At 46.8% G+C, this 17,364-nt stretch overlaps 1 protein-coding gene across 2 annotated transcripts in view; it reads left to right on the top strand.

The window, feature by feature from the left end:
- The window catches only part of DPYSL2 (dihydropyrimidinase like 2), a 75,793-nt gene extending 71,573 nt beyond the window's left edge, over window positions 1-4,220 (top strand). For both annotated transcript variants that reach the window (XM_075272679.1, XM_075272680.1), the window contains exon 14: window positions 3,146-4,220. In XM_075272679.1, coding sequence (XP_075128780.1) covers window positions 3,146-3,237 — 92 coding nt within the window. In that variant the 3' untranslated portion in view covers window positions 3,238-4,220. The remainder of the gene's footprint in view (window positions 1-3,145) is intronic.
- The last annotated feature ends 13,144 nt before the right edge of the window (window positions 4,221-17,364 follow it).

A 17,364-nucleotide genomic window follows, 5' to 3' on the forward strand; every position in this document is an offset into this window, starting at 1 on the left:
CACCATTTCTGCAGAATTGACAAACCATGCATTGTGAATGGGGACCTAAGGGCAGATGGATTTCAGCTGATGATCCTTGAGATCCGCTGCAGTCAGGGGAGATTGGTAGTAACTTTAGGGTTCATTCACACAACTGGATTCCAGGTCAGTTCACGGCCCCATATGACCATTGTTTCACCATGTGAGTGATCTGATAATAAATAGAACATGCTATTTTACGGATTCCTCAAAAGACTCGTGCCTATGAGAGATCCGTGGAAATGGATTACCTTAGGGCAGGGGTAGGCAGCCTTTTTTGTGTTGTGTGCCAAATTAAAAAATCAAAGATGAGGTCCTTGGAGATCCGGTCAAAGGCTGTCGACCCCCATACTAAAGTCCTATACCACAAACCATAAGACATAAGTGCTGCCACCAGATGCTTCAGGACACATGTGGTTACTGCTATTTCCTGGGACACAGCTGTACTTTCCCTTTAAATGCAATGAAGGTCCATGTGCAGCCCCATAATTAGTGGTAAATGGATGTGTCCAGGAGCACCGTATGGTGGCATCCTTATGGTGGAAACACACTATGTATCTGGATACAGCTATATTCTTGGGCCACTGGAACTTTTAGTTTGATGTAAAACTGCATTCACATGGTGCGTTTTGCCCCCCCCCCCCCACACACAAAAAGCCTGTTTTTTGTGCAAAAACACACCTTTATACAGAATAATGGCCCCTGCACACGGCATTATGTCCCACAGTGGCCCCTGCAAGCAGCATTAGGTCCCACAGTGGTCCCTGCACCCGGTATTGGGTTGCACAGTGGTCCCTGCACCCGGTATTGGGTTGCACAGTGGTACCTGCACATGTTATTAGGTCCCACAGTGGTCCCTGCACCCGGTATTGGGTTGCACAGTGGTCCCTGCACGCAGTATTAGGTCCCACAGTGGTCCCTTCACCCGGTATTGGATTGCACAGTGGTCCCTGCACCCGGTATTGGGTTGCACAGTGGTCCCTGCACGCAGTATTAGGTCCCACAGTGGTCCCTTCACCCGATATTGGATTGCACAGTGGTCCCTGCACCCGGTATTGGGTTGCACAGTGGTCCCTGCACACAGTATTAGGTCCCACAGTGGTCCCTGCACCCGGTATTGGATTGCACAGTGGTCCCTGCACCCGGTATTGGATTGCACAGTGGTCCCTGCACCCGGTATTGGGTTGCACAGTGGTCCCAGCACCCGGTATTGGGTTGCACAGTGGTCCCTGCACCCGGTATTGGGTTGCACAGTGGTCCCTGCACCCGGTATTGGGTTGCACAGTGGTCCCTGCACCCGGTATTGGGTTGCACAGTGGTCCCTGCACCCGGTATTGGGTTGCACAGTGGTCCCTGCACCCGGTATTGGGTTGCACAGTGGTCCCTGCACGCGGTATTAGGTCCCACAGTGGTCCCTGCACCCGGTATTGGGTTGCACAGTGGTCCCTGTCCACAGCGTCCCCTGCACGCTCTATTAGGTCCCACAGTGGTCCCTGCACCTCGTATTGGGTTGCACAGTGGTCCCTGCACCCGGTATTGGGTTTCACAGTGGTCCCTGCACCCGGTATTGGGTTGCACAGTGGTCCCTACACCTGGTATTGGGTTGCACAGTGGTCCCTGCACCCGGTATTGGGTTGCACAGTGGTCCCTGCACCCGGTATTGGGTTGCACAGTGGTCCCTGCACCCGGTATTGGATTGCACAGTGGTCCCTGCACCCGGTATTGGATTGCACAGTGGTCCCTGCACCCGGTATTGGGTTGCACAGTGGTCCCAGCACCCGGTATTGGGTTGCACAGTGGTCCCTGCACCCGGTATTGGGTTGCACAGTGGTCCCTGCACCCGGTATTGGGTTGCACAGTGGTCCCTGCACCCGGTATTGGGTTGCACAGTGGTCCCTGCACCCGGTATTGGGTTGCACAGTGGTCCCTGCACCCGGTATTGGGTTGCACAGTGGTCCCTGCACGCGGTATTAGGTCCCACAGTGGTCCCTGCACCCGGTATTGGGTTGCACAGTGGTCCCTGTCCACAGCGTCCCCTGCACGCTCTATTAGGTCCCACAGTGGTCCCTGCACCTCGTATTGGGTTGCACAGTGGTCCCTGCACCCGGTATTGGGTTTCACAGTGGTCCCTGCACCCGGTATTGGGTTGCACAGTGGTCCCTACACCTGGTATTGGGTTGCACAGTGGTCCCTGCACCCGGTATTGGGTTGCACAGTGGTCCCTGCACCCGGTATTGGGTTGCACAGTGGTCCCTGCACCCGGTATTGGGTTGCACAGTGGTCCCTGCACCCGGTATTGGGTTGCACAGCGGCCCCTGTCCACAGCATCCCCTGCACGCTCTGTTAGGTCCTACAGCAGCCCCTGCATACAGTTTTAGGTCCCACAGGGGCCCTTGCACACAGTATAATACTCTAACTTTAATAAAATCCCAATTTGTGCCACTCACTAGCTATTATTCTACTGTGGGGTCTCTTCAGAACTCAGAGTATAATAAGGGGAGGACCAAGAGACAAACATAAAAAAATGACGTAACTCCCCTTCCCTTCCCCTGAGGCCCTAGCAGCGGTCTCTTACATCAGGCAGAAACGCTGAAAAGAACGGAGCATCTCTGGAGCGCAGGGAAGGTGAGTAACATTATATTTTTAGGTTTGATCACCTCCGCTTATTATACTGTGGGGTCGGGGGTTGCCGTCCCCTGCCCTAGGGAGTAGTTACCTGCAATACCAGGTGTAGCCACTAGTCCTGGTGTATGGTAAACTATGAAGACTGACCCTTCACTGTGCTGATCATACCTGGATTATCTGGGGGGCTAATTTCTTATGTAACTCCCGTTACAGGAGGAATACCGCCTTCTAGTACACACTGCAGAGCTGATCTGGCTTCTCTAGGACCCAGCAGCTCCTACGATTCTTGACCTCAGCGGATCACATGACTGCCAGCCTACTCTTTCTAGCGCCCTCTAGTGTCTGCTGCGGGCAGCCCAAATTTGATAACTACTTTTATGCTGCGTGGTTGGAGCTCCAACCACCATACACCTATATAGATTCCTTGGACTAGAATTTTAGGGGTTGGGTCCCCCGGCAGCGCAATTTGTATCTAACCCTTCCTCTCGTTCCGTTCTTGCAGGAGCACAGATTGATGACAACGTTCCTCGTCGCACTACTCAGCGCATCGTGGCGCCTCCCGGTGGCCGTGCCAACATCACCAGCCTAGGCTAGACCCAAAACTAATTCTCCTGCCCCAGGATTCCGTTCCTTTTCCGAGAAAAAAAGATTTACCGATTCCTGGCATTTGTTGTTTTCTAATCTTGGGGGGCAGTGACTTTTCTAGGAGCAGATACCAACAGTCTAGGAGACGCCGAGTGTGACGTCGCTCATACACACATATATGTATGTATGTATATGTACCTCCGTGCATATACTCGTATGTTAATGACGCCTGCGGTGTGTTCATTGCGGGTACCGGTCGGTATGTTTGCATGTGTGTGGGCAGAATTGGGTTGAATTAGAGAGCCCCACAAGACCTGTCCTTCCTAGTGACCATTCACCCCCCCCCCCCCCTCTCTAACGCGACACCCCTCCCCCCCATCCGGTCGTTCTTTTGTACTTAGGTGAAAGGTCACCTTATAGAAAACATCTCGGTCTTGCTACGATCAGGTTATGGATTTAGGATTATACATCTCTATGAGAAAATAAATCAGTGCTTAGAAGAAGACATGTCATCTACTAAACAATCGCGTCGATACGAGTCGCCTCTGGTAGTTCAATTGCTTTTATAATTGACCCTATCACGAGTCTAGACCAGGTACTTACGCGACGCCATCCTTACTTAGCGACTAATACGTCTCCGAAAGACCTTAACGCAAGACTAAAGGCTTAACCACGGCAAAGACCTCCTGCCGAGAACGCCGATCGTTCCAGTTCATGTGGGTGTAGGGTGTTCAGAGGGGGTCCCCCGGTGCTGACATTGCAGGGTAGATGTTCCATTCGACCAGTTTTTAACCCATTGTGGGATTTGTGGTTGTGTTCCTGAGTGCAGGAGATGTTGTGCTTATGCTAATAAATGTGTCTAGAATGAAAATGTGCTCTCTCCGATGTCTTAAATAGCAAAGAGATAAGTCTTGTGTCTTTTTTCCCTGTAAACACTGTGTTCTTATTTCTTATCACAGGATCCACTAATAAAATGTTGTGCTTTCAACAAAGGTTCTGGCTTCTTACTAAGATGCTGACATGATAGGTTAAAGGGTACCGGCTGTATAAGTCTTCATCCGTAGTGTCCTATCAGTCTTTCTGCTGCTAATAATCACATTACGGCTGCAACACATTTTACCTTTGTCCCTCAGACAGGCAGCGTGTACAAGATGGAACAGTCTGCCCCCTCTCCTCCATGACTGATAATGTTCTGCCAGGAGTAACTACAGTTGCAGACAAACACTTGAGAAAAGCCCAAGTTTCCATAATATAGGAACACTGGCCTATAAATACAGGGCTAATACATGCACGCAAGCAGAGAAAACACAGGAAAAAAATGTATCTATGAGTTGCTGTATATGACTAACATCCCATGGGTAATCACACCAGTAGATACAAGTACATAGACTTGTATTACATTGTCAGCCGTGAGATTTGCAGGATCCTCAGCCTTTTGCACAAAGCAACGGTTTGTAGACATGTCTGTGCGGGCTGTGAGGAGAATCAACCCCTCCCCTCTCCATTCAAAGTGTGAAAAAGACCGCACCCCCTACACTCACTGAGGTACCCAAGACAGAATGGAATCTAGGGACAGACTTCCTTAGTAACAAGAGTGGACTGTAAATTAGATAGAAGGGAGACACCTAGTGGTGGGAACTTAAGAATTAGCCGCATTTTTAATTAAACTGCATTAGGTTTTGGTCCAGAATCACTTGACTAAGTTCCCTGAAAAGTTAGAGATCGTTTACGGGAGTAGGTAGTTACTATTCATTGTTTAATGAGTATTAAGACGACAGTGGTGGCCGTACAGATTAAATCATTTTTGGTCAAATCCACTGTTTTTGATGGGACTAACCAATCTCTTGTAAATATACGTCTTCTGGTTCTCCCTTGTTAGCTGATTTTGAGGTATGTTGGATTTCCAGATAACATTCAACAGAACCAAGGGTTCCCATGTATGAGAGAAATTGCTATTGGAAGAACAAGCTTTCAGCTAACTACTGTCTAAAGGGCATCACCCTCTATTTGTGTTCTCCAAAAATGTAGGCAATGTGTTGCCACTACTATATTGAGAGATGCGCCGATCATTTAATTCAGTCGTTTTATTCAGTCCAGTGCCCCTTGCGTATAAAATCCAGCCCCTCGCCCTGCAGTCGCCTCTACTAACAGTGACAGTATGACCAGTTGTCTGGAGGTCACCGAAGTCCACTGTGGTCCTGTAATAGGAGTCACTGCTGCTACAAGTCCATTTATAAAGTGTCTTCCCTCCTAGATATCAGGTGTGAGTGGTCTTATTGAGAAGTGGAAGGAACCTGCAGTAACTCGAAGTCCTGATAGACCATGTAAGGTGTGGGCACCAAGTGCTGAGGAACAGCAGAAAAGTCAATGGTGCAACTGCAAAGACCAGGCCTCCTCTGATATTAACATCCGCACAAAACTGTGCCCGCCAGGAGCTTCTTGGCAGATGAGCATCTACGTTCAAGACCTACATCACCAAACACTGTGCAAAGCGTTGGACCAGAGGGGTGTAAGACAATGTCACCATTGGAGTCTTGAGCAGTGGATACGTGATCTATGGAGTGACCGATTAGACAGAATTCTATCTGCCTGACTGCCTTGTGCCACTGGTGGAGGAGGGGCACTGCCACGGGTTTGGTCATCAGTGGTTGTCCTAAGAACCTCAGTTCCAGTGTAGGGAAAACTTAAAGGGTTGTCAAGGCTCAATCCAACAGGCCATCAACATCAGACTGGAGGAAGTCTTGACACCTGGACCCCACACTGATCAGCCGTACATACCACAACCCATTAAACACTACTGGGATGAACTAGAATGGATATGGCGAGTCAAGACCTCTCATCCACCATCTGTGCTCTTCTGAATGAGTGGGGGAAACATTTCCAGAGACACAATTCTCCTGACCTATTCTTCCTTGTGTAGACGCATGCTTGGTCTGGCCCACTGGTCTCTCCATCATCTGAGAGGGCCCTAGTTCAAGGCAAGAGCCAGGACCCTAAAATAGAAACAGAGGCAAAGGCTAGGTAGCAGGCTACTACTAAAATATCATTTTGGTAGGCCTCAGAGTGATTCTTACTGGTGGGCCTTGGGCACCCTAGTCAAACAATGTCTCGATGGGTCCCAGATATTTCGAGGTTACCTCGGCCATTAGCTTTTAGAAGCTTTGGAGTTTTGATGTTATCGCTCCATCTTCATAGCCTAGTGACCGCTCTCTCTACCCCCGCTGATCTTCTGACATCTATGTGGTCAATCGGCAAACATTGTTATACCTATTTAGAAAAAAATGGTGTTCAAGGATGGACATTTATCATGGGTGGGCCACACAAGCCCATAAGTAGATGGACCAAGAGAAGTTGTCTATGTTACTCTGAATGAACGTATAGAAGTGGCACATCTGTGGTGTGCGGCCTAAGTTGCACCATAAATGCACCACATGCAGGGGTGAACCTGGGCTTTCTGCCCCCCCCCGGAGGGGGCGGCGCTGAGGGGGCGGGGCCAATCGGAAGGGGCGGGGTCGAGTGGAAAGGGGGCATGGCGGAGCGAGCGGCGTTCGCAGGCAGAGAGCAGGCAGGGAGAGGACCTGCTCTCTGCCTGAGTGTGAGGGGCGGCTGCTGGAGCAGCGCTGCATCCAGCAGGGCCGCCCCAATACACCGCTCGCTTCCCGTGTCGGGCTGCAGACACAGTGACGCTAAGCCAGTCCAGGACAGCTTGTCCTGGACTGGCTTAGGTCAGCAAAAATGCCGCCCTCCCGAGGCCCTGGCATAGCGTCGCCTGAAGCGGTCGCTTCAGGTCGCCTCATGGGAGGTGCGGCGCTGACCACATGCCTTGCTTGCCTTTTCTTAAAGACATTGGTGGACTGGGGAAAGAGTAAAGGTGGTCCAGGTTTGTGAGACTTGGTTAACGTTAGATCTGAACACTAAGCCAGTCCATTTAATTTCTGGTGTATGGGACCTCCTGAGATGGGCCCGAAATATAAACAGGTCTCTTAATATTTGTCATATCGCGCTCCAGCAGGGGTATGGATTAAGAACGAAGTGGTAAAAGCTGGTCTAAGCAGTCATGGACACGTCCAAGTCCCGTTCAGGAACAATGGACTTTGTGTGGGTTCTGTTTTCCTGGACCGAGCTCGCCCATGGGCGGGACATCACAGAACTCCTGATGCCGTGAACTCCTGATCGGCCCGATCGCTACTCTACCAAACTGATACAAAGCTGTCAGATCAGTATAGTAGTGATCAGGCCATTGGGGAATTCACTGCACCATAACGGACTATCGCTAGGTTCACACTAGCTTTCAGGCTTCCGCTCTACTTGGGGACCCAAAAAAACTGAAATCCTAACTGCTTAAAAAGTGGATACCCTTGAAAACTTGCAACTTCGTAGTCTATAATGGGGTCCACTGGGGAAACCTGGACAAAAACAGATCACTAGTGTGAACCTAGCCTAGTCTACATTGAGTTCTGTGCTCATGGCCTGGAGCCTTGGTCCGGGACACATGGCCCACGCACGGACCATATTTCCCAGACGGGACTCGGTCATGTGACTGGCCAACTGTAGGAATGGAGGGCATCCAGTGCTCGGGGGTAAAATCCAATGGTTTTACTTAGGACACATATGAAAATTTCAATCCAGGTAGCCAACATGTTTCCCTCCATGGCATAAAATCATTCCGATCCTCCCGAGGTTAACAAGAGGTAGAGTGGGACTTATCAAAAATACCATCCCCAAAATAATGAGGATAATAACCATAATGATAAAATATCACCTAGAGACCAGATATATTACTCTGGGACGGCTCCTAAATATAAGCCACATCATATTTCACATGTGACCCCTGGGATGAGGTGCGACGTATTCTTTATTCTCATTAACCACTTCAGGATTGGGCCATTTTCCCTGGTGCCGGGCCGGACACATTTTTAGGTTTTTTCGTGCATGTGGTTTAGAAGGAGGTAATAATTTTTTTCATTCGGATTATTCGAATGGGCTTTGGTTTTATGTTATTTTTCTTTTTTTTTCTTTGATATTTTTTGGTATCTTGGAAAATGTAGATTAAAAAGGAGGGGAAACGTGTCTGTTTTTCACATTTTTCACATTTTTTAAATAGCGCAAAGGGTTACTAAAAAAATTTTTGAAATAGTTTCGCCATTAGTTATTTTGACGTAGGTGACACACAGTGATGTGCTGCCCTCCAGACAGAGTATGAACCTGGTATGTGGGTGTGTAGCAGAATTTTTTCTACTTTATTTTTGATTTATCTTTTTATTTAGATTTTTTTTATATACCGTATATACTCGAATATAAGCCGACCCGAATATAAGCTGACCCCCCTAATTTTACCATAAAAAACTGGGAAAACTTATTGACTCGAGTATAAGCCGAGGGGGGAGATGCAGCAGCTACTGGAAAATTTCAAAAATTACAATGGTCTGAGTTTTTTGGTGCAGTAGTTGCTGGGGAAGAGGAGGGGGTGTTTTGGTTGTCTGTCTGCCCCTTCCCTGAGCTTGAGGGCTGTTTTTTTTCCCCCCACTTGGAATTCAGCCTGGCTGTACATAGGGTGTCTGCAGTGCTCCTATTAACCCTTTCCCGGTGGAACAGGAGCACTGCAGATACCCAGTGGCGTAACTAGGAATGGCAGGGCCCCGTGGCGAACTTTTGACATGCCCCCCCCCCCCCCCCCCCGACACCGACGACCTCAACCGACCCCCTCCTACACATTCCTGCACACTCTATTATGCCCCATAGTGGCCCCTGCACACAGTATTATGTCCCACTGTGGACACCCATGAACAATTATTATACTCTAGGGTCTACGCTGTCGGCCTCCGAAGTAGTCCATCTTCAATGACATCAGACGTCACATGACCCGGGACGCAGGCCCGGCTCATGTGACGTCGGACGACAAGGCCGAAGCCTGTACGGATTGTGGAGAGGTAAGTAACAGTGTTTTTTATGTTTCTTACCTCTCCCGGTCCGCCAATCATTATACTCGGGGGTCCGAAAAGACCCCCGAGTATAATGATAGCAGCGGTAGCGGCTGTCACCGGGCCCCTAATGTCCGGGCCCTGTGGCAGCTGCCTCTGCTGCTATGGTGGTAGTTACGCCACTGCAGATCCCCTCTATTCAGTAGACCGGGCACTGTCAGACACAGGGATACCTAATGTGTTTGTGTCTCACAGTCATTTTCTACTTTTATATGTATTCTAGGGAAAGGAGGGATTTACAACTTTTATTTATTTTATTATATTTTTTTAAAGTTTTTTTTTCACTATTTTATTAGCACCCCATGTGACCGCTGAGACCCAATCACAGGCCTCAGTGATGATCCTGGAATACATGGCGTCCGCCAGAGGCTGAAAGATACCAGAGATGTTGCTGTATGCCGTGAGGACGCCCAGGATTGGTGAGGCGAGGTGAGTATGAGTGTTTGCTATGTTTGTCACCTCCCCGGGGTATGAAGAGCCTCCATAGTATAATAATAGCAGTTCTCATTGTATAGTACAATGGCCGACGCTATAAGTCATAGGACTGCAATTGTTCTGGATGTCTCAGGTTTAGAAATGTGAAAATTCTCTTGGGCCTTTTCATGTGTAGTATTATAAAATGGCCACTAGATGTCACTCTGCATAGACAACAGATATGTGTAATTCAGTAGAAGATTTTATAATTAATATCCCTTCTGGTACCTAAGGAATGAGGACGATGCAACGTAATGAACAAGGAGAGAAAATCCGTACATGGGCCAGTTATTTCCTATGGGAGCAAATGTGTCAGGGGGAGAACTGAGCACACTGTAACAACACTGTCATGTAGCTGTCACTAGAGGGAGCCACTAAACTGATTTATACGGTAGCTATTGAGTTCTGTGCTAGCAGTATAAATCCATAGGCAGTTCACGCCACCTAGTGGTGGCTAGGAAGAATGCATTGTGTAATTTTGTCTGTCCTTCACCCTGTCTGTCTGCAGTCTCATTTGTCAGTTCCTCTCCTGACTGCGTTTGATCATGAGGACCTATGAGCGCGTAGGCCGGTGAAGAAGACATTACCTGCTCTTCAGTGCTGGAATAGAGAGTAAAGTTTGTCTGTTTGGATGTTTGTTCCTCAATCACGCAAAAACAGAACATCCCCTCTTCACTAGAGATGAGCGAACAGTGTTCTATCGAACACATGTTCGATCGGATATCACGCTGTTTGCCATGTTCGAATCTAATCGAACACCGCGTGGTAAAGTGCGCCATTACTCGATTCCCCTCCCACCTTCCCTGGCGCCTTTTTTGCTCCAATAACAGCGCAGGGGAGGTGGGACAGGAACTACGACACCGGTGATGTTGAAAAAAAATAGTAAAAACCCATTGGCTGCCGAAAACATGTGACCTCTGATTTAAAAGAACAGCGACGCCCAGCTTCGCGTCATTCTGAGCTTGCAATTCACCGGGGACGGAGGTTTCCGTCCAGTTAGCTAGGGCTTAGATTCTGGGTAGGCAGGGACAGGCTAGGATAGGAAGGAGAAGACAACCAACAGCTCTTGTAAGAGCTAAATTCCAGGGAGAAGCTTGTCAGTGTAACGTGGCACTGACGGGCTCAATCGCCGCAACCCAGCTTTCCCAGGATCCTAAATGGAATACACTGACAGTGTATTCCCGTATACCCTATATATACATCCCCGATCCACGTTCCAACAGTGTGCCCCCCCACCCACCTCCACCCCAGAAACTAACTTGAATACACTGGAAGTCCCCTAGCAATAGAATTGGAGCTATATACACCCTCAATTCTTGCTACTGGTATATAGTGCCATTTTCTGACTGGGAATTCAAAGAATATATTGGGGCTATATACACCCTCAATTCTTGTTATTGGCATATAGTGCCAGGGTCTGACTGGTAATTCCCCAAATAATTTGGGGATACATTCACCCTACATCTCAGGCTCTTGCCATATTCACCCAGGTTGTCAGTGCTGCACCAGCTCGTTCCCAGACAGCTCGGCCCAAAAAACCCATTACCTATATAGAGGATTCGGACAATGAAGACAACATGTTCTAAATCTAAAAGTATACACAACTAAATATAGGGCAAAAAATTGGCAAAGCAATATAAATAGAACACTATGCTAAAAAAGCGCACTGCCACAGAAAATGTTTAGCAAAAAATATATAAAGCTTTATTTAAATACATTTTAAAACATATATAAGACAGAAATAATGAATGGGGTGATACAACCAAACAGAACAATGAAGGCCCAAGATGGAATACTAATGGTTGATGATGAATAAATGACACTTACATTACATATATATAAGGATATGTGAAACATCCATGGTTTCTAAAGTGCATATATAACATATAGTTTTTTAAAGTGCAAATATTCTGTGAAATAACATGATACCAAGTGGTAAATTACCTATGGGTGGACCTTCATGTAGTGAACGCGCCCCGACGCGCGTTTCGCCACTACCGCGGCTTCGTCAGGGGGAAAAAAAAGATGATCACATCATCTTTTTTTCCCCCTGACGAAGCCACGGTAGTGGCGAAACGCGCGTCGGGGCGCGTTCACTACATGAAGGTCCACCCATAGGTAATTTACCACTTGGTATCATGTTATTTCACAGAATATTTGCACTTTAAAAAACTATATGTTATATATGCACTTTAGAAACCATGGATGTTTCACATATCCTTATATATATGTAATGTAAGTGTCATTTATTCATCATCAACCATTAGTATTCCATCTTGGGCCTTCATTGTTCTGTTTGGTTGTATCACCCCATTCATTATTTCTGTCTTATATATGTTTTAAAATGTATTTAAATAAAGCTTTATATATTTTTTGCTAAACATTTTCTGTGGCAGTGCGCTTTTTTAGCATAGTGTTCTATGTTCTAAATCTAATCTGTCTGCACCTTCTCCTTAAAGGGGTATTCCCACCTCACATACTCATCAGTCTTTACTGCTGTAAAATCTTCTTTCTTCCTGGTTTCTTGCATCATTTGGTGGGTGGGGTTTCACATGCAACCTGCCGTTTAGCTACGCCCCCAAATTAACATGTAGCTCCGCCCACCCATATTGGACTATGAAGTACAGGCAGCAGCAACTCCATTCTGTGTTACATACGGAGGCTGCCTGTCTCTGCCATAATGAACACAAATGAGTTAGCTAACCTGATAACTGGGAGAACAGAAGAAATGAAAGCAGCTCCTCTCCCCTATCTGAGAGCAGGAAGCTAGGTGGTGTAGACACAGGAATAGCTAGATACACAGGCTCGCTCCCTGCACTTAGCCCCTCCTCCCTCCCCCCTGAGAGCAGCAGATACATCACTTGACTCATGAGCAGCTAAGTCAGGGCTATGGCCACAAAGAATTGAATAAAGTAAGATAGTGGAGAAACAAAGCAGTTTTGCTGAAGCAGTGTATTTAGGAAAAGTCTTACATCCACATTAACCAGCAGTATAGATAGGATCCTTGTGATGGGACAACCCCTTTAATTAAAATGAAGGCAGCTATTAACTTTCAAATAGCACTGCACAAAGGAAGATCTTATCAGCTTGTCTCATACTGGGGTGAACCATTTGTTTCTGATGCCTGAAGCAGACGTCAGAAAGCCGCCCCCCCCCCCCAGGAGGGGGCAGGGCCTAGCGGAGGGGGCGGGACCTAGCTGAGCGAGCATCTTAACAGGCAGAGAGCAGGCATGGAGAAGACTTGCTCTCTGCCTGAGCGTGAGGGGCGGCCGCTGGAGCAGCGCTGCTCCAGTGGCCTCCCCAATCCACCGCTCAGTAGCAATTGGGACTAGAACTATGGACTAGTGAGGGAATTTGACTGATGGAGTTGATGTTGATTGGGTATGAAGCGCTGTCATTAGTGCTCCCAATAGGCCTGGTATGGCTCCGATTCCAGCATCATGATCGGGTGTAAAATGCTGACATATTTACTCCTATGGAAACGTGATCGTATGATATACTGTGAACGGTCTGCGGCTGCGTTACCCTGTTTAATCATGGCTCAGTAGCCCCTGTCCTGGACACCTCAGGGATCAATTGTCCGGGATGTTAACATAATATGTATCAATGAGACACCCACCACTTGTTATACCTACCTATTCAGAGATCCACTACGTTGTTTTTCTTCGTAGACTAGTACGGCGATTGTACGAGGAACAAGACTCCGCCCCAATCACGCCCACCATGACGCTGCCAGACCTGCGATATCCTGTATGGTCGGTTTGTGATGGGTGTGCTTTGAGGGGGAGGAGCAGAGACCGGATCCCGGCCTTTTTAAACGCAGCTAAGACAGCAATCAGCATCGGACTCGCTTCTATACTGCAACCCACCATTTGGGTTGCAGGAAATGTGGTTTTTACCGCAGCTGTTTATTATTTTTTGACGCTCATATCTGAAACTTATATATCACTTTCCTGAGGAGTTAAACACGAAACGCGTAGAGAGGGACAGACCGCAATATCAATTGATAGATCCTGGCTAAAAAAGCGCCGGGGCTACCTATGCCTAGCTAATGCAGTCCAATATCAACCCCCCTAGCTAGAGAGATTCCCCAACGATTCAGGGGTTTGCAACAGAGAACTCTCATTGGTTTGTGAGATTGATTAGGAGTTATGGGGTATATTTGTACACCAACCTACAAATGAATGTGAAGGTGTTACAATGTATTCCTGATTCATCTGCTAATACTTACCGACCACTTGAACACAGGCGTAGGGCTGCATGCAGGCTCAACTGAGTGTCAGAGGGGATATGGAGTGGGGGTCTCATATAAGATAAGATAATCCTTTAATAGTCCCACAGTGGGGAAATTTCAGTTTTTTTTTATTTTTTATTTTATATAAGTTCTATTGTTAGTATATCGCCAGTGATGTATTGTAGGCAATAACATAGAACTGATTAGGAACACCCGTACCCTCCCCTCCTGTATTATTGTATTCTACATGTAGCGATAGGCGTGTGGATATTACATAATTCCTACCCCTTGTTTTCTTTTTTATTTTTATTACTTGAGGTGGGACGAGCTTTGGATATTTTATTGGTACTATTAGAAGTTATGTTTTAGCGATTTTGTACTTTAGGAGTAGCTCTTCATGTGTTACCAATCAATTTGTATAGTACTACCAACCCAGTGTGTATAAGTTAGAAACCAACGCCATGAGGATGGTATGAGGGCCCGACATCCGCAGATGGGGGTTGTGCTCACAGCCCAACACCGTGCAGGACGCTTAGCATTTGCCACAGAATACCAGGATTGGCAATTTCTCCACTGGCACCCTGTGCTCTTCACAGATGAAAGCAGGTTCAGACTGAGCACATGTGAAAGACGTGACAGAGTCTGGAGACGCCGTGGAGGGCGATCTGCTGCCTGCAACAACCTTCTGCATGACCGGTTTGGCAGTGGGTCAGTAATGGTGTGGGGTGACATTTCTTTGGAGGGCTGCACAGCCCTCCATGTGCTCGCCAGAGGTAGCCTGACTGCCATTATGTACCGAGATGAGATCCTCAGACCTCTTGTGAGACCATATGCTGGTGCGATTGGCCCTGGTTCCTCCTAATGCAGGACAATGCCAGACCTCATGTGGCTGGAGTGTGTCAGCAGTTCCTGCAAGATGAAGGCATTGAAGCTATGGACTGGCCCGCCCGTTCCCCAGACCTAAATCCGATTCAGCACATCTGGGACATCATGTCTCACTCCATCCACCAACGTCACGTTACACCACAGACTGTCCAGGAGTTGGCAGATGCTTTAGTCCAGGTCTGGGAGGAGATCCCTCAGGAGACCATCTGCAACGTCATCAGGAGCATGCCCAGGCGTTGTAGGGAGGTCATACAGGCACGTGGAGGCCACACACACTACTCAGCCTCATTATGACATGTTTTAAGGACATTACACCAAAGTTGGATCAGCCTGTAGTGTGTTTCCACTTTAATTTTGGGGGTGACTCCAAATCCATTGGTTAATAAATGTGATTTCCATTGATGATTTTTGTGTGATTTTGTTGTCATCACATTCAACTTTGTACAGAACAAAGTATTCACTGAGAATATTTCATTCCTTCAGATCTAGGAGATGTTATTGGAGGGTTCCCTTTATTTTTTGAGCTGTGTATAGCCCTATAATAAGTGTTTATGTAGAGATATTCCAATTATACAACCGGATGAAGATAGATGAATGGAAGTATTAGGCAATCGTATTGTGTCTGCGCTCTAACCATGGGGGCTGGGGGCTTCCTGACTGTGCGATACAAATATTCTCCGCTGCCAGACTGTTCTAATTCTGCATATATCCCTCTTCCTAACGCATGGGGAGCTGAGCTAAACATACAAGCCAATGAGCATTTATGGCTATAGCCATGTTATTGTAGTCACTGGCAGTAGAGGTGATATACCAAATAGCTATGTACAGTATTAAGAGAGAGATCACGTTACAATCCCTGATATTTTGGCCACATTGCCTACAGACCAGAGGTATCCTGCCATGTGTATCTCTAGTTTAGAAATTCTCAGAAGAAATATAGGAAATTTCAAAGTATTATAACACAAAATTAATCAAGGAGTTTTTCCTTGCCTCATAGACTTCACTGGTGCAAAGCTGCAGTACCGACACTCACCACTAGAGTATGTGTGGCGACCACTATATCACCAAATTTTCTCCACTAAAGGATTTAAAATATACAAATATTGTATAAATCATCAAGTTATATTCACATGGCTGAATCTGAGTTGGATTTTGCCTCTAAATCAGCCCCTAATTCCGCCTGAAATCTGCCTCCTATTAATTTAATTTAAAAAATGCAGATTTTTTTTACTCTTAGTTTTTCAGCTAGCGGGAAAAAATAATCATCACCCTCGATCTTCAGGCAGATTCCACCTGATAACTGCTCTTGAAGTAAATAGAAAGTAGAAATATATTGTCTGGCCAATGTGGAATTTGCAAATGACAAGTTGGAATTAGGTCAAGCAGAAAAATTCTGAGTTAAATACCTGAAGCTGAATGTTTTAGCTTGTACAAATTCCACTGTGTGAATATACCCTTAATCCTGCATGACGGATATATCCATCCTGAGCCAGGGTCAGTTAATGCTCTATGATGTCACTGCCATTGTACCTGCATGCTCTTTGATAGGTATGTAACGTGGCAGAAAATTGATTCCGTTTGTGAACATACCGCGAGGGTAGCCGCGACGGAATGCCAATGCAGTGCACCAGCATTAAGTAGCGGCATTCCACTCCAGATTAGGCCTGAATGACTGGGCCAACTCGGGAGAGAGTCTCACGCTGCGGCTGAGTCCTTCACGGAATCCACGGGAAGAAGGGGCATGTGGCTTCTTTTTTCCGCTACTAGCAATCAGAAAAAAGAAGCGAGCGTCTCTCATTGAAGTCAATGGGAGCCATTTCTGGCAGCGGATTTTGAGACGGATTTTGCATCAAAATCCTCTGCCAAAAAACTCCCTTAGGAGCCCAGCAGACATATGAAACTAGGTTCCTGCCACAGCTGCTGGGGGCAGATTACTCCATTTAGTCCCTTAGATGCCATTACATCTAAGCCATACTAAATCATATCACTGTACAATGAGTGTGGTGTCTTTTCAAAACACATGTGGTGCACAAAGAGCTCAGATACAAGAAGTTACAATATAAACAGAGTTTTATTGAGGAATACATCATTTCTCATTCACATTGTAAGTCAATAACAATCAAGGTCCAACCCTTGTTGACTCACATATAACCAAAAATTTATTTTATCAAAATTATTTTATCAAAGTATTATACAGCACTGTACAGATATTCATTACTCAAATAAGTCTCTCTCCCTATTAGGGCTCACAATCTAACCTTCTAAATACAGTTTTCCCTTGCGGTGAAAATGCACAGAGTCCATATCGGGTTCCAGGGTCTGGCTAAACACCATTCGTCTAAACCTTCATGTCGTGGCCAAACTGCCACACGTCCATGTCACGAATCCAGGTAAATACAATTTGCTGCTGAGTTTCAACACACATAGTTTATTCTGCAGCACTGTACATTATCATTGAGTCACATCAGATCCTGTCCCCATTAGGGCTCACAATCTAAACAAAATACAGTTTGCCCATTAGATGCTAATGCACAGAGTCGACACCGGGTTCTAGGGTCTGGG

The sequence above is a fragment of the Leptodactylus fuscus genome, chromosome 5, assembly GCF_031893055.1.
Source record: "Leptodactylus fuscus isolate aLepFus1 chromosome 5, aLepFus1.hap2, whole genome shotgun sequence".
Classification (NCBI taxonomy): domain Eukaryota; kingdom Metazoa; phylum Chordata; class Amphibia; order Anura; family Leptodactylidae; genus Leptodactylus; species Leptodactylus fuscus.